The sequence below is a fragment of the Leucopleurus acutus genome, assembly GCF_964270905.1.
Source record: "Leucopleurus acutus genome assembly, chromosome: 7".
In the NCBI taxonomy this organism is placed as follows: domain Eukaryota; kingdom Metazoa; phylum Chordata; class Mammalia; order Artiodactyla; family Delphinidae; genus Leucopleurus; species Leucopleurus acutus.
In genome coordinates this window covers 27,510,590-27,534,299 of record NC_139150.1, presented here as the reverse complement: position 1 = coordinate 27,534,299, position 23,710 = coordinate 27,510,590, and the positions used below count along the sequence as shown (strand labels likewise).

Here is a 23,710-nt window from a genome sequence, read left to right as displayed (position 1 = left end):
AAAATGAATATTGCTAAGCTTCATATTAAATCAAACCAATCAGATTCTCTGGGGGCAGGACCCAGGAATCTGCATTATTCACAAACTCCCCAAGGGATTTCCAGCCCCTCTAATAGTTTGAGAACCACTAATGTATCCTCTGCTTGAATGAGTGCGTGATACCCTTTCATTATATTGGGGAGTAATTATTAAATTATTAAATTAAATTGGGGAGTAAATTATTAAATTGACTGTTTAAGCTAAATGTCACTAGTTTTTGAAGTTGGTTCTCAAGTGACAGTATTCTACCTTAACAGTTTTTGTCTCAGCATCTACTTGTCTGAGCCACATCTTCTGCCTATAATTGACTTTAACATTTCAAATGTGGTTTAACTTTTAGTGCCATAGAGAGAGTGTAAAGCAGCTGAGTTCTCCCATAGGGTGGATGTAAAAACATTGAAGAAGAGTATAAGAAATAACTCATCCTAAAATTGAAACAGAAGAGGGAAAAAAAATGGACCTAATTAGCTATTTGTGGACATCACCCCAGAAAATAAGTCACTGTGAGAGAAGATTCATAGGTATATTGCCACAAAAAATGATGAGAGGGGAGCAGACCCAGATTTGCTCCCTAAAATCATCTGAGAGAGGGATCAATTTATAGCTTAACCAATACATCCTCTGATGCATTATAATTCCTGGTTAAGATAATGGTGAATGAGAGATGTTTTGGTGTTGATAAATAGTGAGGGAGAGGCAAAAGAAGAATTCTGAGTCTGCCTGTCCTCAGCACTGGGCAAGGAAAGGCTGCTGTGTTTCTAGAGAACTCTTTCTTTTCCTTTGTTATTTAAAGTTTGACGCTAGGCCAGGTAAAGGGCTGGGGAAGAGTGTGGCTAGGATTCAGTGTAATCTGTTAAGGTGATATATCAGTATCCAAGTATTTGCTGAATTTTTACCTGGAAAGAGTACTGGTGTTGGCATCATAAGACCATTTTTTGAATGATATCTGCTCTTTATTCTACTCTGTGGCCTTGGGCAGATCAGCTAGCCCCTCTAAGCATGTTTCCCAATCTATAAAATGAGGGTGATAATGTTTGCCATAAGCCATTCATAGAGTTATTGAAAAACTGAAATAAAAAGTATTAAAAGGAACACAGAAAATTTAAAGTGCTGCCTGTACAGTGTTGAAGCATCAGAGTAGGTGGTTCTTGACAGTAGGCAAATGGCTGTTTCTTTTATTTTTACAGCATGAGTGTGTTTGGCAACCTCTTTCTCCACAAATAGTCCAAATCAACACTTCATGGCAAATCATATTAAATTTACCACATATTCTATGTGAAATAAAATATGGAACAAAGAAAAAGCTCTTAGAGGTGTTTGTTGCAGCATTATTTATATCTGAAAACAATATGTCTCCAAGCATAGGAGAATGGTTAAATAAATTTTAAATCACCCATAAAATGTAAACATGTAGCTGAATAGATATTTATGAAACATTTATGATATATAAATATTAATGAAGAGCTTTTAATGATATGTTTATATAATACTATTTCATATATGTAAAAATGCTTAGAAAAAATACATAGCAATACCCTGAAATGTCAATAATTTCCTTCTGAGTGCTAACAGTGTGTATAATTTTTTTTCTAAGATATGTATACATTTATCTTAAAAATTGCCACAGATGCTGAATAAGTGAAGTCTTAGGAAACAAGCATAACATTTGGAAAACTTGATTATTTTTAGTGTCAACAAGGATGATATTTATGTTATATGATATACATGTATATGGGTATTTACGGATTATGCTTTCTAGTTTGCGGTGGCATGGACTCATGCAACCATCATTTATAAATGGAGAAGTCTGCAAATGATGAAGAAATAGTGGTTTTCTGCAGGAGGTTATTAAACGTGATCTTTGTTCTCTCTGCTTTAGGTGCTGATAGTCTGCAGCACAGGTCTGGCTGGGATTATGCTGCTCAACTACCAGCAAGATTACACAGTATGGGTGCTGCCTCTGATCATCGTCTGCCTCTTTGCTTTCCTAGTCGCTCATTGCTTCCTGTCCATTTACGAAATGGTAGTGGATGTATTATTCTTGTGTTTTGCCATTGATACAAAATACAATGATGGGAGCCCAGGCAGAGAATTTTATATGGATAAAGTGCTGATGGTAAGTACCTCAAATGCCCTCTGCTGCTTTAAGGATAAAAATACTAATATAAATATTTTGTAGACTATTCTCTGTATTTAATTCCCATGATATGAACCTGAGTAATTCAGAATAAAACCTTCAGCACCCGTGAATGAGGTTAGTCTTGGGGAAATCAGGGAAGAAGATCCTCTTGGCATGAACGAGACCGTTTCAAATCTACCTTGCTAGAGCAGTTTCCCATTAAGAGTAATCTTAAGATTAAGAGAGCAGTAATCCTATAATGACGCTAACAGAGCGTCATAACTGTTATTTTCATAATGGAATTTGACCTAGAAGCATCATCTCTTGTGTGATTAAGGCATTTAGGAGGAGAGGTTTGTTTTTGTTTTTTAAGCCACTGAAGAAAAGCAGAGTAAAATACATAGTTTTTATTATTTTAGTTTTCTCTATAAGAATGATGAGGATATTGAACGAGGAAGTACTCCATAAACTTTGACAGGATAGAAATGTTCCTTCAGGGCATAATCCCATTTTAACTACTTCTATCCACTGGTTCTGGTTGTTACTCCCTGTCTTCCTGCTTTATGGAGTAATCTCAAGGCCAGATAGACTTTTTTTTTTCAAATAGCTTATTTATGGCTTGGTAAAAACAGTATACTATACTTAGTGGTATCAATGCTTTCTTTTACCTCCTAGGGTTATTTTAAAGAGGAGGCTTATAGAGTAAAATGTTGTTGCTTTTCCATTTAACCTTGATATGGAAAAAGTAACACAACAAATAAAACAATATTCTAAGTGTGGAAAAATAGTGTTTTCTAAAAAACGAAAGGTATTTTCTCTTTCAGATAGAACTGACATCTCTTTGAGCCTATGTGAGATTGTCGCAAGGAATGGTGGGAAAAAAGATTTTATATCAACAGATTGCATCCCCACAAATTTAGCTGCTCTTATGTGTGGTACCACATATTACTTATTGCTATGTTTTTAGGCCATCCATTTACCATTACTGAGTCAAAAATGTAAATATTCTTTAGAAATCATCTACCAACTGAAGTCTGAAAGGACCTAAGAATTTATGTAATCTGGTCCCTGTTTTGCAGGAGTTTGTGGAAAACAGCAGGAAAGCAATGAAAGAAGCTGGGAAGGGAGGTGTTGCTGATGCCAGAGAGCTAAAACCGATGGTAGGTGGAGATGAGGAGGTGGCCGCCCTCCAAGAATTTCACTTTCACTTCCTCTCTCTCTCTCTCTTCACTGACTGCACTTCTTCAGGAGAAGCTTTTGTGATCTGTGTCACGCAGGACGTGCTGCTCTTTCTGTTTGTGTGTTTACCCATCACTTGGATGGCAGAATTCTTGTCACAACTGAGACCACCTTCTGTAAAAGTAAGCTGAAAGGAACAGTGTTCATGGCGGGGCAGGGGATATTTTTGTCCCTGAGGTGAACTTGCAGTTTCCATTTTTTTCTTTTTAACTGTCAGTGTTTAGTTTTCATGGGACTGAACATTTGGTTGTGCACTTGAACTGACGGTTTGATACTTATTTTAGAAGTGATGATAGCAATTCCTTTCAACTTGCTGAAATTCATATTCCCCCCTTCTTTTAATATTGGTTTGTTTATGTTGCTGTCTTTTCCCCTTTGCTGACCTTTTCTTCTGTTGCCTGGATTGTACTTTCTTTGTTTCCTAAGCTATTTTTCAGTAGCAAACAAGGCTATTTCCGTCAACACCCACATTCCCACTCAATAAGACAATCTGGTCTTCTCCAGCCTCAGTTTAATTGTGAGAAAGATAAATTACCTCTGGTCAGTGATATATATATAACCACTCTCCTTTCATTTGAAAAAAGCAACTTAAAGTTAACCAGTATAAGAAAATCCTGAGTAGCTTTTCCCATATATATTCTCACCACTGCATAATGACAGATGTCTTTAGCTATATTGGTCTAATTACTGCTTGTATTACAAGTGTATTATTCTTAAATAGCATGTTTATTTCAGAATATTATATAATTGCCTACATCCTTAAGCACTTAATTTTAAAACAATGTGCCTTCTATTTGCATATAACGTCCAAGAAAAGGAGAGGTGAAGACTCTCTTTTCTTTCTCCTTTATACTTTAATAAATGGTTTGATTTATAGGTGTCCAACTTAAGAAATATGTAGTATAAAACAAGCCCATTTAAGTATGTAAGAATGAAGGAAATGGCTTCATTGCGGGGGTGGGGGGATGGTATACGTATATGCAAAATAACTGCATATTCAACCTACATTAAAGCCTCAACAGAATGTTTAGCTATAGACTCTTCTCTGTAACCCCATCCAGTGCCTATTTTGGTGTTGCTCTTAATAGCATTGATGATGATAAAGTCAAAACTTCAATGTTTATATTCCCAAGGCACAGATCACTCTAATCATAAGTAAGAGCGTGTAGAATGGCCATGTAACTCTTATTTTTAAGTGTGCATCAGACAGCACTGGATGAACAGGGAAGGGTGCTAATCACCAATCCCTCCTGGCAGGTTACTTGCCTCCCTGCCCTTTCTTTCTGCATCCCTCTTACTTCATGTGGGCTGAGGGGGACCACAGTGAAAATTCTGCCAACCCTAAGATAGCCTGGAAAAATGAGGAAGGTTTCCTTCTTGCCACTGCTTGGTTGTCCTAATTGTTCAGAAAATAAGGTTTCAAACCTAAAACTTTTAAAAGACATATAAAATCTTAAAATGTAAACCACCCTTCCCCCCCTTTTCTGTCTTTCCAGTGGTTGACGCGTACATTAAATCACTCTTCAGTAACAAGCATTTAAAGAAAGGGAGAAATAATTAGAGGTTTAGGACTAGCTACTCCGAGCCATGAATTGGCATGTATTTCTGTATTATTCTTGAGGGAAAGATAGCTGAATTGTGGTAGACCAGAATGCAAATACACCTTCTCTTACCTAAACCCCTGATTCATAGGTATTAATAGTAGGAGAATTGCCTAGGTTATGTGGCATTCTATCAGAAGCCAAAAATGTAGAAATTTTTTCCCCCTAATATTACTTTCAGCTTTAAATTAATGTCCCTTAATTCAAACACCACATTAAAATCTTCATTCCACTTTTACTTTTATTTTATGTTGTTCGTTGCTTGCAGATTAATGGCAAAGCCCTCTGCCGTGTCCCAAAATACATCTTCTGTGTGCATTGTTTTTCTGGTCCTTTGGACATTGTAGCATTTGATCTCTAAGAACAACGTTTTAAGTGGTTCAGAAAGTCCCCATGAGAGATGTGTGAATTGTTGCTCACAGGATAATTAAATCTTTCAAGCATATCAGTGCCTCTAAATCTGCTCTCTTTCGAAGTATGCATGTTAAGAGTTGACCCGTAATACCACCACCATCTTGTGTGTGTCCCTAAAGAAGTACCTGAGAAACTCCCTCCTAGAGTTTGGGGATTGGTAGAATTTACGATTGCTTATTTGTGTTTGCTTGGTTTAATTCACATGTTATTCCCATAGATGAAAGTTCTGTTAACAGAGCGTCATAACTATTTTGCTGCATCTGTAGAAACACTGCTGTTCGAGTTCACTGTCTGTCTCCTTAATGGGATAGTTTAATATGAGTTTTTTTTAAGTCTATAAAATAATGTTCAGAAAAATGAGGTTTAAATTTTTACATTTGACAGGGCATCACTAAACTAAACATAAGTACTTCCAGCTTTCCTCTTAGACTTTTTTTTTTTTTGAGAGAGCCTCACTAGTTAAGGAAACTTTGAAGGTTTGTAAGGTCTTTCTATAAATCTTTGAAAATTATTTTAGAAAAATTTACCAAATGTGATGTAGAGGTTTAAGAAAGAGACATCTGGCAATCTGCTCGCTATCATACAGGAAAAACTTACAGAGAAAATGGAGGAAAAAACCTGGGCACTATAGCAACATAGACTAGAGATGAATTCTCTGCATATCTCAAAGATGACCCAGAGGGAAGTGTGACTTTCTACAATCACAGGAATTTCAGACCATGGAATTTAGGTTTGGGGGAGAAGGATTCTCAATCCATTTTTCTTTATTGCTGTTTGTGACCATCTGTGTATTTGTAACATCATTCATGATCTCCTTTTAATGGTAATTGTCTAAGATTATACTCTGTATGACTTTGTTTTCTAGGCTTCGGGAGCAAGTTCTGCTTGAACCTAGCCGACCGTTATGGAACCCATTGACATTCCAAAACAATATATACACATAACTATGTATTTGTGTGTGTGGGTGTGTGTATATATGTATATGTATGTGTGTATATATATGTATATGTATATACACACACACACATAATCAGCCAAAATCAGAGAACAGGAACAGGGATTTAATACCTTTTTTATGCTTATTTTTGTCAAACATGTACTCCTTTCATACGGGTGGCTTTTACAAGGCAACTGCCGTCATTTAATGTTTTCAATTGTAATTGTCTTAATGGAAATGTTAAGATTCATATCTGATTAACATTTTTAATAACTTAGAGGAGATTTTAACTTTAGTTATTTAAATTAGGTAAAATTATTGTACCGAATTCTCTGTCTAAAGTTTATTCAGGGGTGATTTCCCTGATGTGTGCATAAAATCAAGACCTTATTTTACTGATGCATAAGTCCTAGTGGGATGAGACTAGGCATATGCTTTCAGGTAAATAAGGAGTTACTCCATTCAGTTTTCCCCAATCAAAGAAACCATGTCATTTTCCTTTTAGAAACATACAAGTGGACCCAATATGGGAATTTTCATAATAGCTCATGCATTTGTCAGCCAACATTAAAAAGTAACCAACTCCTCAGGTATTTGTAGTTTACCCTAATGCTTCTATAAGAGAGTAGGTAAAAAAGGAAAGGGTAGATAATCTTTCTTATGCAAACTTTTCTCTTATATTTTGTCTTTCTTTCATTTTGACGTTAGTAGCATCCTCCACACATTTGTGTGCCTGATTTGAAAGGAAGCTGGGGTACCCAGCAAGTTTAGCCTTTAAGTTTCTGTGTATAGGTTTGCAGACTAAGTAATGCTGGAAGGAATAAAAAAGGGAGAGAAACATGAAACACAAAGCATTGAAAATTCCGGTACTTGGGCTTCTGCTTCAGAGGAACTTCAATGGCTTAGGGCTAAATGGCCATTTTATTCAAATGCTTGCTATAAATCTGAAAACATACTGGCAGGTGCTCCTCTCCTTGGCAATTCATTAAGTATCCAGAATTCTACAATGTTTAACTGAAGAATTGGTTAATGTTTTGATCCTCAAGTGTTGAACGTTCTTTGTGTTTGGGGATGGGTTTTGGGTTTTGGGGGGTTTTTTAATTCCTGAAGCTTACCAGATATGAATGGCTAATATTTCATTGTTCTGCTTATTGTAATGGTGAATGCTTTAAGAAAAAAAAGTGTAATTTGCTAAGAATAATTCATGATCTGTTTATGCGATAACTCCTTTTTGTTACAATTTTTTTAAAAAAAGCTATTTTTGTTAATGTAAAGTAAATATTTCAGAGCAGATTTTTTAAACTTATTGCACTAAATATAGGCTCTGTACAAAAAAAAAAAAAAGCCTCAGCATTTTATCATTCCATGGAAGGAGAATCTTTTGAAAGAAAGCATTGCCTCCTACCAGAATTAGACAGTGAATTAGACCGGTATTATGGAAATGTGTACAATTAATGTCACTAGGGCTTAATAAGCAGCTGTTTGCTAATGTGCTTCCTTTCAAAGGGTTGGACCTTTAAATTGCTGCAAAAGGTAAATTGTATTTTTTTTTAAGTATCCGTGTTCTTTACTCTAGCTAGGCTAAAATTTGCTAAATGCCTCGGTTTCTTTTCAAAGCTCATGTAATATTTCTGATTTTTCAGAATATTTGCAATAACAGTCCGGAATTTTATTTTTATTTTTTTTTAAAGAAACAGGAGCTCATGTCTTGGCAAGATCACAGAAAACAATATTGTGAGAGTAGCTATTTTGAAACAATAATTCTCCAGAAGTTAACATTCTAACATGTGATGTCACTAAACGATATCATTGTACTCTTTTATATCATTTGAAATGGAATAAATATAATTATGTAACTAACAATTATCCAAATAGGTGAGAGAGCAAATCATGTAGGAAAATTCAGTCTACCTTCTGTTTCATAGCCACACAGATTGTGGGCATTAAGAAACATTGGGAACTAAATTTAGGCTTGGCAAAAGTATGGAAGATGGGTATCAAAACAGAAGACATTACAGGAGCTACTTATCTTAGGAGGTGTCCCTCCAAAGTGACCTGGTGGAATTCTTGAATTTGGAAATTAGGTTCTACTCACTTGGCCATCCCAGCACCATGGACTCTTGCTGCTCCCTGTTCCATATGCTCGCAATCTCAGCTGTTTGGAAGCCACCAGGAATGCTTTCTAATTATCATTTGCAACTAGAACTGTAATCAGAAAGAAATTTTGTATTTTTGTATAACTTGATTGTGTGCCATTTTATATAACAGGTCCTGTTTTACAAATAAATTTTGTTTTACTAACATTGTGTTTAGAAATTATGCTCTATGTGTAACCATGTCATTTGAGTTCCAAATTAATTGCCAGGCTGTTTCCCCTAAGTGGATATGTGTGCCATATAGGTAGATATATGCAGATATGCATATATATTACACAGACACACACACACAGATATTTGACTTATAGACTATCACTCTCTCATGAGCTTCATTTGTTGATGCAATTCAGAGAGCCTCACAGAGGCTTTTAGCGATATTTGAAGGTTTTGAAGCTATGTTTGGATAGACCTGCTGCCGCTGTCATTCTTCGTGATCCGTTCTTCAGCTGGCCCTGGGCTGCCTTATTGCTATTCGCTCACTGCCTCCATCTCTGCCCAAGTGAGAATACATGAAGGACAAAAATCGTCTGTGAAATGTGGTTACCTGAATACTTTTATCAACCACTGGCTCTGTGTGGTGGGTTTTGTCTTTTGTCTGCGGTGGATCTTCAAAATTGTGTTCAGGACGCCTACTTCCAGAGTTACAGTTAGCATCCGCGGTTGTCAGTGGTGATCACAGTGAGAAGAGAATCGTGATTGTTGCTGCCATTGGAAAATTAAGGTTCTGGTGCCTGATTTAGACTTTCTAGGCTCCTGCCTCAAGAGTAAGCTCTGCTGTATATGATATGGAAGAGAAAAGGTTATATTTCAGTATAAATCCAAGAGACCCATCTTCTGTGGGAGGCTTACCAGTACGTTAGGTAAACATTAGGAATTTAGCTAGAGCGCTGAGATTGTATTGTCTCTGCACGAACTAGCACAGCTCAAAGCAGGCTCTTCCTTTAAACCATTTAATGCAATGTTTAATGTTTAAGGATCAAAGCTTTTATCCTATCCTATAGCATAATTAAGTCCTAAGTTACTGCAATATAAGTAGCTTAACTGTGTGTTGGTTCCTAAACTTTTTGCATAATGGTTAAGGAGGGGGCATTCACTGAGTCTATTTAAAAATTAAGCTGCAAATAAGTTTTTCCTTTGTAGAGATGCTCCCTTACTCTAATTTTGTCATTTTTTTCAGCCAAGGGCGTTAAGCTGCCAGTTCCCAATACCACTGACCTCGGTATCTGCCAAGGGCTCCCTTATCTTCCCAGGGCAGTTTCAGGATTTCACCCCAGTAGGGGGTGGTTAGGAGGTGACCCCTTTTATAGGGGTCCTGAGCCCCTTGAAACCAGAGTAATGTTCCTCCCACCCTCTCCCTTAAAACAGCTACGGAAACTACAGGCACCAAATATTTGTGAGGCCATGTTAGTGCCCTCAAGACCCCGACCATTTCCACCAAGCACCACTAATAGCTAATAAAGGCCATTTTAAGAGGTCTCCTGGCCTTCAAAGTAGAATTCTGGGGTCAGTTCTGAAACCAGAGCTGCCAATTATGGTGACCTGAACATTTTATTTTATTTTTCATCAGTAACCTCTCTTGAATTTTTGGAGTTTCCAGTAATAGCCTTTAACACAACCTCTGAGAAGTTTCCTTCAGAAAGGTCTTTTAAAGTTTTCACCTTTCAATAAGTTCTCTACTGCGTTTTAACCGCTACTTAAAAAAACAAAAACGAAATCCTCAGAATCTGGAGGCTTATCAGTGCACCTGCCACAGTTAATCTCTGTATTCTTTTCATATATTCCATCTGAGAGATAAAAGTGCGCTATAATGGCTTGCCTAGAGTTTTTAAGATGTGGTCTGTGAATATATATTGGAAAATTGTGGGTTCGTAAGTAAATGCATAAAGCAGGGCTTTGTGTATTCTATAATCACAGTGCAGAATGCCTTTTGCTTTAAATGCATATTCATGTATCTTTGTGTACTAAGGAATACATGTTAGCCCATTTGAAAAGTAGGCACTCTTCATATACACTGGCTACTTTCAGAATAAGCTTATCTTTTTAATGACATATAGCCCAAATTGTGAAAAAAGCAGGATGCTTGAATGTGCCAAGAGAAAATATAAAGCTAGCAAACTTAGAAAACAAAATAAAAAGCTAAACATGTTGTACACACCAAAAAATTTTAAATAGCACACTTTCCTCCATTCACGTTTCATAAATTTGAGTCAAATTCTTATTCTCCAAATTTCAATTTAAGAGGAAATTTTTAACCCAAGATTTAAATCTTTGAAGATATCTTTCTTATAAAAAACTTCAATGCAGCATTTTTAAACTTGAGAATTTCTGTGGAAAACCTTTCTTTTCTATGGAAATACTATAGTACGCTTTCTTCCACCCCATCTCCTTGATTTTTATATGTGTAAAAAAAAGACAAATGATGCTTCCATTTCAGTATCACATGAACAGCTATCACTTTTCTAAATTAAATGAGCAGGATTTAAGTTGGATATTTTTTAAAGAAATTCATTAGTAAACTTGTGGAAAAGATATGCAGTTGTTAGGGACCCAAATATTAGTCTATTTTCTTCAGTTTTGATACCAGTTTTACAATATAAATGATTTCCTGAGGAATAAACATTCTAGACCAGGGAATTCAGAATAGTAAAGCTTTCAGGTTACTCATGGTCTAGTCAAGATCTAGCTGAACATGAAAACGTTGTAATTTCCAAATGTTTCAGAAATCTTTCACTTTTATTTGCTAAGACCCAAATTTAGTATTTGATATTCAAAAGCAGGTTCTTAATCTTTTGAGGGGACCAAGGGCCCCTCTGAGAAGCTTCTGAAAGCAATGAACTACCTTTCTCTCAAAGTCACATAGCCTACTTAGGAACATTTAAAATACTAATAGAATTTCAGGACCCTGAGACTGCCCGCCTCCACCTCGCCCCCATCCCCTCAGGGCCTAAGGAACACAAGTCTGAGGCTGCTCTAAAGTTGGTTTGATAATGTGTTTTGAAATAAAGTAGTGATTAGGCCTCCACTGAAGATTCTTTTAAGATGGTACTTAACAATTTCAGACCTGGAATCATTTTCTTTTTTAATTGAAGTATAGTTGATTTACAATGTTGTGTTAATTTCTGCTGTACAGTAAAGTGATTCAGTTATATACTTTTTTAAAATATTCTTTTCCATTTTGGTTTATCATAGGATACTGAATATAGTGCTCTGTGCTATACAGTAGGACCTTGTTGTCTGGAATCCTTTTTATAACTTGAAAACTTTTAGTACCAGCTTTGAAAATCAAAACCACACTAATGTGAATGAAAAACAGGACGTCAACACTGAATCTTCAAGACAGTAAGATTTCTTTCCTTGGTGGTGTAAGGATGTGTGTGTCCTGTGATGAATTTTTGGCAAGGTACCAAATTATTTGCAACGGACAAGAAAATCCAAGAAGAAATGAATAGGGAATCCCTGTAGTCATCCATCTACCAAAACACTAGATTCTTTATTATATGACATCTGTAGCATAGTGTTAGCAGTTAGATCACTGTCCAAAAATATATCTCTGTCAACACGACCAAAAACATTTGAAGATGGTGATAAATTAGCAAACTTACCATAGTCCATAGTTGACAAAAAATTTTTAGTGGAAAGTTGGAGGAGCAGATGCTGGGGGGACAAATTCAAAAGTTATTTTTTTCTCCTTCGTAAATCAGTGAGATGTTCCCTCCTGTTTTGAGTGTTTTCCAGTCACCACTAGAGCAGCCTTGGACCACTGCCCATGGGACTGTGCCTCCACTCCCCCCATCCACATCACCTTCCTTCTTTAGGGAGCATGTGGGTTTCTTCACATTTACACCTTACTATTAGGTAAGCTTGCTGCACTATATGGAGTGTCCTCTGGGCCCTTGAAAAAGCAGGCAGACATCCTTAAAGGAATTTGAGGTTTTTTAAGATTTGATTCCAGGGGGTCATGACCTATAGTCAGACATCAAACTATTACCTACATTTTCAAGCTGAAGAAAGCAGTGGAAATGTCCTAATTGGCTGGTGAAGAAAATAGAAAAGTCAGCTCTCCTCCCCACCCCACAACCCCAGAAGAGCTCTATTGAACCTTCCACAGTAGCAAAGGAAGAGACCACAGGTGGAAGTTCCCATATTGGGTGGAAAAGGGCCTAAGTCCGGTGTAAGTATCTATATTTGATGTCTTTTTGTCATAGAAGTGTATGACCTAAAGGAAATGTCCTGAGTTTCACATAGGAATCTGATCCACCCATCCCATCAGCTAGGAAATTAGTTTTAGTTATTTTTTGAGGAATAATGTGTTAAATCATTCTATGTGAGTAAAGTAAGCATTGAAAAGAAGACTTGAGGGACTTCCCTGGTGGTCCAGTGGTTAAGATTCCACCCTTCCAATGCAGGGGGCGCGTGGGTTCCATCCCTGGTCAGGAAACTAAGATCCCACATGCTGCACAGTGCGGCCAAAAATAAATAAAAAGAAAAAAACAAAAAAAAAGAAAAGACTTGAGGAATGAATGGACACAGGACTGGAGTGAACGTCCTACCAGCATCCTGCAGACCATTCTACCTGCCACTAGAAAATGTGAGCACTTCCTTCATTTACCACATGGATCATTAAGCCAGGATTGTTTTCAAAAATTGTATGAGGTGATTCATAGGAATGAAACAATACTAGGACAGCTTTGGGACTGATGATTGGAGACAGAGACTACAGAGTAAATTTTCCCCTTCCTCTGGGTTCTAGCAGTGTTCTCCCAGAATTTTTGGCCCCCTTGTTCTGGCTGGTTTTGATTTTCAAAGACATCACGGGGGGGAAGCTACCTTTCTTCTACTGTATTGCCTTAGTGCTACTAGATTATGTTGCTGTTGAGGTTGTCTTGATTTTGTCCATCCTATAAAAGGGTACTGGGAGCTCCATAATGAAGTTTCAGTTACACTGTCTCAGAATATTCTTGACCATTGAATGCACTTCTAAAGATGTGGTACCCAGTGAAATAACTTCAGGAGGTTGTTAGCTGATCCGATTTGCTACAACTAACACAAGAGTGGGGAGAAAAGTGTAGAGGGCACCAACAAAATGACAGGGGCTCTGGGAAAACAACCAAAGACAAATGCATATCTTCTGAAGACCAAAGGTCCAACTTTAAGTACTTTCTGGCACAGCCTTCCTGAACTCCTGAGTTTAGAATAGGCTCCTAGAATAAAGCAGCCAAGTTTGAAAGATCAGTCAATGCAGAGGGACCTGCTCTTCATCTCTCAGGCCCTGAGCCTAACATCCCGTCCAGTCAGATCCCATCCAGTGTATGGGGAGATTTGAACAGAAAATGCCCATCAGTGTGTTTCGACATCTCACTGCTGTGAAATCCAGCATAAGAGGTATGTTGTGGTGCCACATATTTGTCAATCGGAGGCCTTTTTTGTCTTTTTGGTTTTGTTTTGTTTTGCTATTTGCATCCTATTCACAGTGTCAAAATGGATTTTTGTATCATGTCCGGTCTTTGTCCATTACAAACTGTAGGATCATGGTTAAGTCTTCCATGAACTCCCTGGTTCGGGATCTTGTACCTTAGCATTATTTTGAGTTTTTTCCTTATTATTATTTCTTTATTACAGTGTCACTACACTGTATTCAGGTGGGGAAACAAACATGTAGGTGCTTGAACATGCCCCACAGACATGGTCATAGCCCTGTAGTATTTGTGACTGTCATTATTGACACAGTGCAGAATTTACAGAGTGTTGTGCTCTCAGAGGACTTTAAAAATATGTATATGAAGCAATTAACTTTCTGGAGTTATCAAATCTTGCTGGGAAATTAACTTCCAAGAGCTCTGAATTGGATGGAATTCCATCTGGCTTCAGAGTACAATGAGCCTATATGAAATGGAGCTTTGAAATGTTTTCCTTGTTCAGAAATATGAACTAGAAAAAACAGTGCTGATCTAATGCTACGTTTTCTGTGTACTGACTCAGTTACCAGAACTATAACGAAAACTGTATTTTAGTCTAACAAATGTATAGAATTTTTTTATGTAATAAATAAAATTTTATAGGAAAGAATGTCATTGTCTACTGTGTTGTAGCACTTTCCCATGCCCAGGGTGGTGATGAATAGTGTAGGGGAGGGAAAATAATTGTTCCCCCTACCCTTCTGAGTTCTTAGCTGAGACTCTGTAATAGAAGACACATTAACAAGAGAAAAACACACAGAAGTTTATTAACATGTATACCTCAGGTATACATGTGAGATACCCAGGAAAAATGAGTAACTCCTCTAAGTGGCTTAGAATTCAAATTTAAATACCATCTTAATAGGGAAAGGGGAGAGAGGATGTAGGCCTCTTAGGGGAGAGTAAATGATTTTTAGGAAAGATGAATGGGCCCTTAGAGGAATAGCTGGGCCGCATGATAGCTTATGGCAAAGTGTGTCTGGGTGTGGTGTCGACTTCTAGGCTCTTCTCCTGTGATAAGAGTCAATCTCCCCTGGCTGATGAAACTCCTGAGAAGGGGATTTATGACATTTGAGTTCTTTTTGGAGAATCTGTCTAGGGAGATAAGGAGAGTTCAGAGAATACCTCACCCACATTTGCTGTTTTTCAAGTGCCTTCAGCTCACAGTAATACAACAAAGTGGCATTTTTTTGAGGCGGCATGTCCTGAACTCCTGCAGTCATATTTGGGGGTGGCGTATTCTGCTGTGCTGCAATAGAAACTGATTGTGGGCAACATCTTGTTTTCAGATTAGGTCAGTATGCTGCAAGGGTGCCCTGGAATTGACCAGCTATTTCTTTCCAGCATCTCTCAGCATGTTCTAGGATCCCTGAAGTATGAAACATAAATGTACTAAATAAAACCTAATTTCCGAAGTACAAAGTTCATCCACTGCCCAGCCAGACTTCCTAGCTGGAGTCTGAGTCACTCTGTGAATGCTAAGGTTGCAACTGAATTCAATCATCAGGCAGAGACGAAAAGCCTGTTAGATAACGTTTACCATGGAAATCACTCGTTGTGCTTGGTACAGTGCCCTGCACATAAATTGAAGCCTGGATCTGTGCTAAGTTGGTGAGTTGGTGAAACTGTGGTGTGCCATAATTTAGGCAGTAAATTATGGAAAAATCAAGCTTGTTGATTTTTCAACAAGCTTGAAAAGTTTGGAAAAATCAAGCTTATTTAAAACTAATCCTATGTTAAATGATATTGGGGACTAAGAAAGGGGTGTTCTTAAGTGGAAGACCTTTTGCAATACCAATAAATCTCTCCCAATTTGTTTTTTAATTTTGGATTTTTCTTGAGAGGCTGCTGTACAGACTGCTTTTCATTAGCAAATGTGAGCAATGCCCAGATCGTAGCCCTAGTTATTTATCTATACCAGCTTGCCAAAAGAAGTTGTTAGAGAACATTTGTGAGGAGTCCTCAGACACTACAGGTGTTTGAGATACTAAAGAATGTTAACCAATCTGGACTGTTAATTCTTTTTGGAGGCGTGGTCCTGATGCAAACGTACACAATTTCTTGTTCCATAGACCACCTAGTGATGAAAGAGCCTGTGAAAAGCCTCACATCTCCTAAAAGGGACCCAGATATTCCTTTTCTCTTTGGCTATGAAAAGTATAATCTGTATTCAATCTCAAATTTTAGACGATAAAGAAAAATCCAGAGGGTCTCTTTTTTTTTTTTTTTTTGCGGTACGCGGGCCTCTCACTGCTGCGGCCCCTCCCCTTGCGGAGCACAGGCTTTGGACACGCAGGCCCAGCGGCCAGCTCCGCCGCACGTGGGATCCTCGCGGACTGGGGCACGAACCCGCGTCCCCTGCATCGGCAGGCGGACCCTCAACCACTGCGCCACCACGGAAGCCTCCACAGGGTCTCTTTTAAGAGGCATACTGCTTGTGCACTTTAGGATAATATATAAGTTGTGATTGAAATTTCAGCTTCAGGTAGTGCTCAAAGCTCCTAGAGGTGTCGAAAGTTTCAGAAAGAAGCCAGCATCCTAATGAGGCCCTCTGGCCTCCTTTTTTGTTTTTCTTTTTTTTTTTCCCTGGTAGGCGGGCCTCTCACTGCTGCGGCCCCTCCCCTTGCGGAGCGCAGGCTTCGGATGCGCAGGCTCAGCGGCCATGGCTCACAGGCCCAGCCGCTCCGCGGCATGTGGGATCCTCCCAGGCTGGGGCGCGAACTCGCGTCCCGTGCATCGGCAGGCGGATTCAACCACTACGCCACCAGGAAAGCCCTGGCCTCCTATTTTTGACCAGGTGTTGTGGAAGTAACCCACAAGGCCAGGCCTCTTCACATTATTGGTAATTTTTTTCAGTTGTTGCAAGTAGCAGTGAAGGTAAGGAATACTTCGTGCCTTTAATTTGATATTGTGCCTCCTTTACTGTCCAAATCCTGAGAAAAATAATTTTAGAAGATATACCTAGGTTACATACAGGAGTCCAGAAAAAGCAAAGCTAAGCTATTAGACCACTTCCTGGGCTTATCAGCAATTTCAGTAGAAGTCTTAGAGCTCTCTAGGTAGTTATAAGCTCCCTGGCCGGTTATGTCAGACCAGAGAGGCGACAGTAAGGAATTGCCTTCAAGGCAAAACAAAAGGGCTTTCTGTCAACCAAACTTACACTATAACCTCACACTTGGAGACAGGATATTAGGGGTTTGTGTTTGGTCTATTCTCTCTGCCAGAAGGGATTCTCCCAACTTACAACAAGAAACAATTTTAACACAAATTAAAAAAAAAATTTTTTTTAAAGCAGGCATGTGAAAATTGAGAAAAGGAGATTAACTGTATAAGAAACCCTAGGCTGCACATAAAACTAAACTCCAAGTTTTCTGTGAGTCCCACGAAGAGGAAATCAAGAAAGGTACATAGTTTTATTTATTATTTTAACATCTTTATTGGAGTATAATCACTTTACAATGGTGTGTTAGTTTCTGTTTTATAACAAAGTGAATCAGCTATACATATACATATATCCCCATATCTCTTCCCTCTTGCGTCTCCCTCCCTCACACCCTCCCTATCCCACCCCTCTAGGTGGTCACAAAGCACTGAGCTGATCTCCCTGTGCTATGCGGCTGCTTCCCACTAGCTATCTGTTTTACGTTTGGTAGTGTATATATGTCCATGCCACTCTCTCACTTTGTCACAGCTTACCCTTCCCCCTCCCCATGTCCTCAAGTCCATGCTCTAGTAGGTCTGCGTCTTTATTCCCGTCCTGCCCCTAGGTTCTTCATGACCTTTTTTTTTTAGATTCCATATATATGTGTTAGCATACAGTATTTCTTTTTCTCTTTCTGACTTACTTCACTCTGTATGACAGGCTCTAGGTCCATCCACCTTACTACAAATAACTCAATTTCGTTCTTTTTTAATGGCTGAGTAATATTCCATTGTATATATGTGCCACATCTTCTTTATCCATTCATCTGTTGATAGACACTTAGGTTGCTTCCATGTCCTGGCTATTGTAAATAGAGCTGCAATGAACATTATGGTACATGACTCTTTGAATTATGGTTTTCTCAGGGTATATGAGCAGTAGTGGGATTGCTGGGTCATATGGTAATTCTATTTTTAGTTTTTTCAGGAACCTCCGTACTGTTCTCCATAGTGGCTGTATCAGTTTACGTTCCCACCAACAGTGCAAGAGGGTTCCCTTTTCTCCACATCCTCTCCAGCATTTATTGTTTATAGATTTTTTGATGATGGCCATTCTGACTGGTGTGAGATGATATCTCATTGTAGTTTTGATTTGCATTTCTCTAATGATTAATGACGTTGAGCATTCTTTCATGTGTTTGTTGGCAATCTGTATATCTTCTTTGCAGAAATGTCTGTTTAGGTCTTCTGCCCATTTTTGGATTGGGTTGGTTGTTTTTGGTACATAGTTTTAAATGCCCAATAAAAGGAAACGTTAAATAGGACTTCAGCAGGAGGAGCTGGGCAGGCATTAAAAATGTTGTAATCTTTAATGACTTGGAATAAGGTCTACAATATAGTCAGTGAAAAGGGGGATAAAGCAGTATTTATAGCATGATCTCATTTATGTAAAAATCAATATCTTTATACATTTTTAAATGACTGAAGGTATAATACATGCTCTCTTAACCAAGTCTGTGGGCACTGGTAGCTGACCGGTTAATTGAAAAATTTGTTTAAGGAGGAGAATCTTTATAAATGAAATGTTTTTTAAAACTACAACAAGTAAATAATCATTGGCCAAACTTTGTCATAGGTATTCTATTTATGACTCTTTGAGTCCTCTGAAGTTGTGTATTGTCTTTTTTTTTTTTTGGCAGCATTAAACATACCAATAATGTAACCACCGGAAAATGTAAAAATGTGAAATACTGGTTTCTTTAAATGGATCAAGAATTTAGAGAAGCTAAATAATGAAGCAAGCTGAGTATAGACTCCTAGATTTTTTTTTCTTTCCAATGTTTAATTCTCATGTACACATAATTTGAGTAATATTTTTAGTATCTTATCTTTATAGAGTCTTTCCAAAGCATTCAACTTACTTTTCTTAGAAGTTACTCTCTTTATACTCATTGTTTTTATCAATATACATAACTTTTTTTTTTTCTTGCGGTACGCGGGCCTCTCACTGTTGTGGCCTCTCCCGTTGCGGAGCACAGGCTCCGGACGCGCAGGCTCAGCGGCCATGGCTCACGGGCCCAGCTGCTCTGCGGCACGTGGGATCTTCCCGGACCGGGGCACGAACCCGTGTCCCCTGCATCGGCAGGCAGACTCTCAACCACTGCGCCACCAGGGAAGCCCAATGTACATAATATTTAAATAATCATACCATTTGAATAACCACTGCACCTGGCATAACATGTTGGAATAAACACACCTGACTCTTGCTAGGCACAGTCCGCTGATGCTGAGAGCAGTGCATAGGCCGCCCTCCGGGACCATTCAGCTTGCTATGGACATCAGCCAGCACATTCTACGGAGGACTAGAGGTGTCAGTTAATCTGGCAAGATGGTTAAGTGGAAGTCAGCTACCACTCTTGTTACATCAAAATGATAATTATAGTTATCTCTGGGACATGGCATTAGGGTAATTTAATTTTTTCTTTGCTTATCTGTATGTTTAAAATACTCCTGTATTGTTCTTTTTTTTTTTTTTTTTGAAGTAAGCTCTATAGTTTTTTAACATGAAAAAATATAGTTAAGTTAAAAAGCAAATATCCAGGTAAGTATAATAAGATGACAGCAACTAAACCCGAGTGATAATAGGCCAATAGGGTAGAAGAGAAATTCCCCAAAACAAATTCTATTATTTATAAGAATTTAATAAGAGCTAAGGCTACACCTCAAAATGAATAAGAAAGGAAAGAATTCATTTAATAAACAGTGTTTAGGACAATTGGCTTTCAGTTTGAAAACAGATCTAAGTCAAATCCAAATGGAATAAGGAATTTTTTTGTTTTAATTAGACAGAGGAAGGAGTGGGAAGGACTTAATAAATGTAGAAGAATTGGGGTGGGAGAGGGGGAAACATCAGGCTGGTGGAAGTTGGTGAGGTCCACGTCTCATACTCTGGAAACTGTTATGAGTGAGGCCCGTTTCGTGCACGTTCACTAAGTGTGTCTACAGCAGTGTGCTAAGCGTGTCCACGTCCGATCAACAGTCATTTCCCGAGACCTGCTCTGGTGAGTAGGATTTATATTCTGGGGACTCTGGTAACTTCACTCCCTGATCTGAAGTAGCTCACAGCCTAATGAGGGAGACAGACAGCAGTGAAGGTGCTTCAGGAGCACATAGGGAGGTGCTGGGTTATTAGGAGAAGCTGCCTGAGCTGTGTCCTGAAGGATGAGCGGGAATGAGCCAGATGATGAGAGGGCAGGAGGGAGGAAGGGAGAGGATTCTACCCAGAGGAATAGCACGGGCCATTAGCACGGGCCATCATATAGCGACACGAGGACACCTCAGTCATTTAGAAAATCCAAAGCCAAGAATGTATGGATGGGCAGCAAGAGGTGACCCCGGAGAGGATATGGGAGTTTTGCACGTTCAGTCAGACCTAGAGCCTGTGGAGACTTGGGACAGAGGGGGAAGGGGGAAGGGGAAGATCCCAGTGGGAAATTTACAGACCTGGTGACTAATTAGATCTGGGGGGAAGGGAAGAGGAATCGCGGAGGTGTACGCTCAATGTGGGGTATGGCATTTCTTCATTTAAAGATAGGGACTTGCTCCAGATGGTCAAGTTCATCCAGGCTCTGAGTCTCTAATTCACTGAATATTGGATATGTTTACCTTTTCTTCTCAGTGCCGTCTGATGCAAAATCTCTGTAATGATAAGAAGGAGCCATTTGGAGAAGAGTTTGAGGGCCTGAAAATATTTCTCTGTGCCAACAAAATTTTTTTCCACTCCCTCATGAAGGAAATCTACCTGATTTCTGGTTTTCATTTAAGAGACCCCAACCTAACAATGGCTTGTACAGCTAAAGTCACTGCAGACAAACTCTTTCTCAATGGCTCTAACTCTGCTCTTCTGCATTGTCACCTTAACAATCTGTGTGCTTCTCTGCTAACAAGAAATACATACAATGTATTTTTAGCATATATATTTACATATTTATGCTCCACTTTTTTCCAAAAAGGCTTATGTACAGTAAGATTATTAAAATAAAAATAGAAAAGCAAAGACATAAACAGGAAGAAACAAATATGCTAGACTCTAGGACTAATGTAGTTACAGGACAATGAAGCATTAAATACTTTGAGTGTCCTAGCAACCTAAAGAGAAAGAACACTAAGATTTATATAGAATGTTATCCTTTGATGGAAGAAGGTATATGCATTCTTCAAGTTACTGTGAAAACAAAAATAATCTGCGTATGGCTCTCGAACGGGGCTTGGGGAGCTGAGCTGGCAAAGTCCAAGCATGTAACTTCCTGATTCTTTAACTGAATTTACCTCATCCTTATGTAAATCCACCTCTGTTAGGACTTACAGGACATGTTCGTAAATATAAATAAAACAGAAAAGTCGTCTTTATTCCAAAGACATTTATGAAGTCTTATATTCACTAAGGATACAGAAATGAGAGACCTAGTCTTTGCCTTCCGAAACCTCATAGTCTGTTTAGGAAGGCAAAGGGGTAAGCAGATGATTGTATTCTAGTGTACCAGCTGCTCTGGGCGTTAACTCAGGAGTAACACAGAGGCTGCCTGAAGGCGGGAGGGGCAGGGACACAGGGCTGTGGCAAAGAAGCCTTTTGGAAAAGGGAGGTAGTGTTCCCAGCGGAGGGAACGGTGTGTGTGGGGAAATGATGTGTCTGTGACTCTAGGGTGTGGGGACATGAAACTGGAGAAGTCAGCGGGTATCAGACACTCTTGAAGTGGCTTTGGGCCATACTAAGGGACTTGATTTCATGCTGAAGAAAATGGGGACTCACTGTAGGACTTTTAGCAAGGGAGTGCTTTATGATATTTGCATTTTAGGAGGAAAAAAATCACTGTGACAGCAGTGGGGGAAACTTAACCTGATAAAGCGTGTTTACCAAAAACTCACAGCTAACGTCGTACTCAATAGTGAAAGACTGAAAGCTTTTCCCCCAAGATCAATAACAAGACAAGCATGCCTCTCTTGCCATTGCTATTCAGTATTGTACCGAGAGTTCTAGCCAGGATAATTAGGTAAGAAAAAGAAAAACACCCAAATCAGAAAGAAATAAAATCTCTCTCCTCAGATGACATTACCTTATAGGTAGAAAATCATAAACAATTCATACAGACACACACAAGTAGACTTAATAAACAATTTAAGCATTGTTGTGGGATACAAGATCCACACACAAAAATCAGTTTTATTTCTATGCACTAGCAATGAACAATCCGAAAAGGAAATGAAGAAAACAATTCCATTCACAAGGGCATCAAAAAGAATAAAGTACCAAGAAATAAATTCAACCAAGGAGGTACAAGACCTTTACATTGAAAGCTACAAAATACCATTGAAAGAAATGAGCGAAGACATAAGTAAATGAGAAGACACACATTCATGGATTGGAAGAGCAAATATTGTTAGAATGGTAATACTACCCAAAGTGATCTACAGATTCAGTGCAATCACTTTCAAAATCCTAATCGTCTTTTTTTTTGTAGAAATGGAAATGGTGATTCAAAAATTCATATGGAATTACAAGGAAGCCCATAGAGCCAAAACAATTGTGCAAAAGAAGAAAAAATTGGAGAGCTACCATTTCCTGACCTCAAAACTTACTAAAAAGTTATGGCAATCAAAACAATGGGATAATGACATACAGATAGATATCGAAATCAATATTAGAATAGAAAGAATTAAAAGGACAGAAATAAAAGTGTGTGTCTGTTGTCAACAGATTTTTCAACAAGATTGCCAAGATTCTTTCAACGAGGAAAGAATAGTCTTTTCAATAAATGATGCTTGTACAACTTGATATCTACATGCAAAAAAAGACGTTGGACCCCTACCTCACATCATATACAAAAATTAACTAAAAATGGATCAAAGACCTAAATACAAGAGCTAAAACTATAAACTTCTTAGAAGAAAACATAGAGGTGGATCTTCATGACCTTGGATTTGGCAGTAACTTCTCGGGTATGACACCAAAACACAAGCAACAAAAGAAAATTGGACTTCATCAAAATTAAAAAATGTTTGCTTCAAAGGATACTATTTTTTAAAGTATGAGAAGTCAACCCACAGAATGGGAGAAAATATTTGTGAATCATATATCTGATAAGGGTCTAGTATCCAGAATATATAAAGAACTCTAACACTCAACAGCAAAGATAAACAACCCAAAACCCTTGAACTCTCCTATATACAGCCCTCCATACTGCCATGATGTGTTTGCTGGGCTGCCACACTTGCTCTCCTGTCTTTTAGGTCATATCTCTCATTTTTCTTCAGCATAAGCCTGGTTCTGGGAGCTGATCCTGTTTATCCAAATTACAAAGGACAAGACTCTTAGGAGCTAAGCAGACCTGAGCAGGTATACTGGTGGAATAGTCATTAATTGAAGAACCAAGCCCAAGTCTTGCTAATTAATTTCAACCCAAAGGAGGTTCCAGTAGAGGAGGCCAACTCCAGATGTGAGTAAACAAAAAATCCCAAAACAACAGTTGCCAAAATAAGACAGAAGTTTCCATCTCTCACACATTGCCCAAAGGCAATGCATTATAGTGATTAATTAGGAGCATGAGCTC

General features: G+C 38.4%; 1 protein-coding gene across 4 annotated transcripts in view; it reads left to right on the top strand.

Annotated features, from left to right (window-relative positions):
• SLC44A1 (solute carrier family 44 member 1) overlaps positions 1-23,710 on the top strand; it is a gene marked incomplete at its 3' end in the record, with an annotated part of 210,824 nt that overhangs the window by 148,712 nt on the left and 38,402 nt on the right. Inside the window, exons 14-17 of one of the 4 annotated variants that reach the window (XM_082842128.1) lie at positions 1,919-1,940; positions 2,031-2,155; positions 3,238-3,318; positions 6,278-8,719. In XM_082842128.1, coding sequence (XP_082698254.1) covers positions 1,919-1,940; positions 2,031-2,155; positions 3,238-3,318; positions 6,278-6,301 — 252 coding nt within the window. Of the gene's footprint in view, positions 1-1,918; positions 2,156-3,237; positions 3,529-6,277; positions 8,720-23,710 lie in introns of those variants that run through there. The other 3 variants (XM_082842126.1, XM_082842127.1, XM_082842125.1) reach the window with 3 other exon arrangements.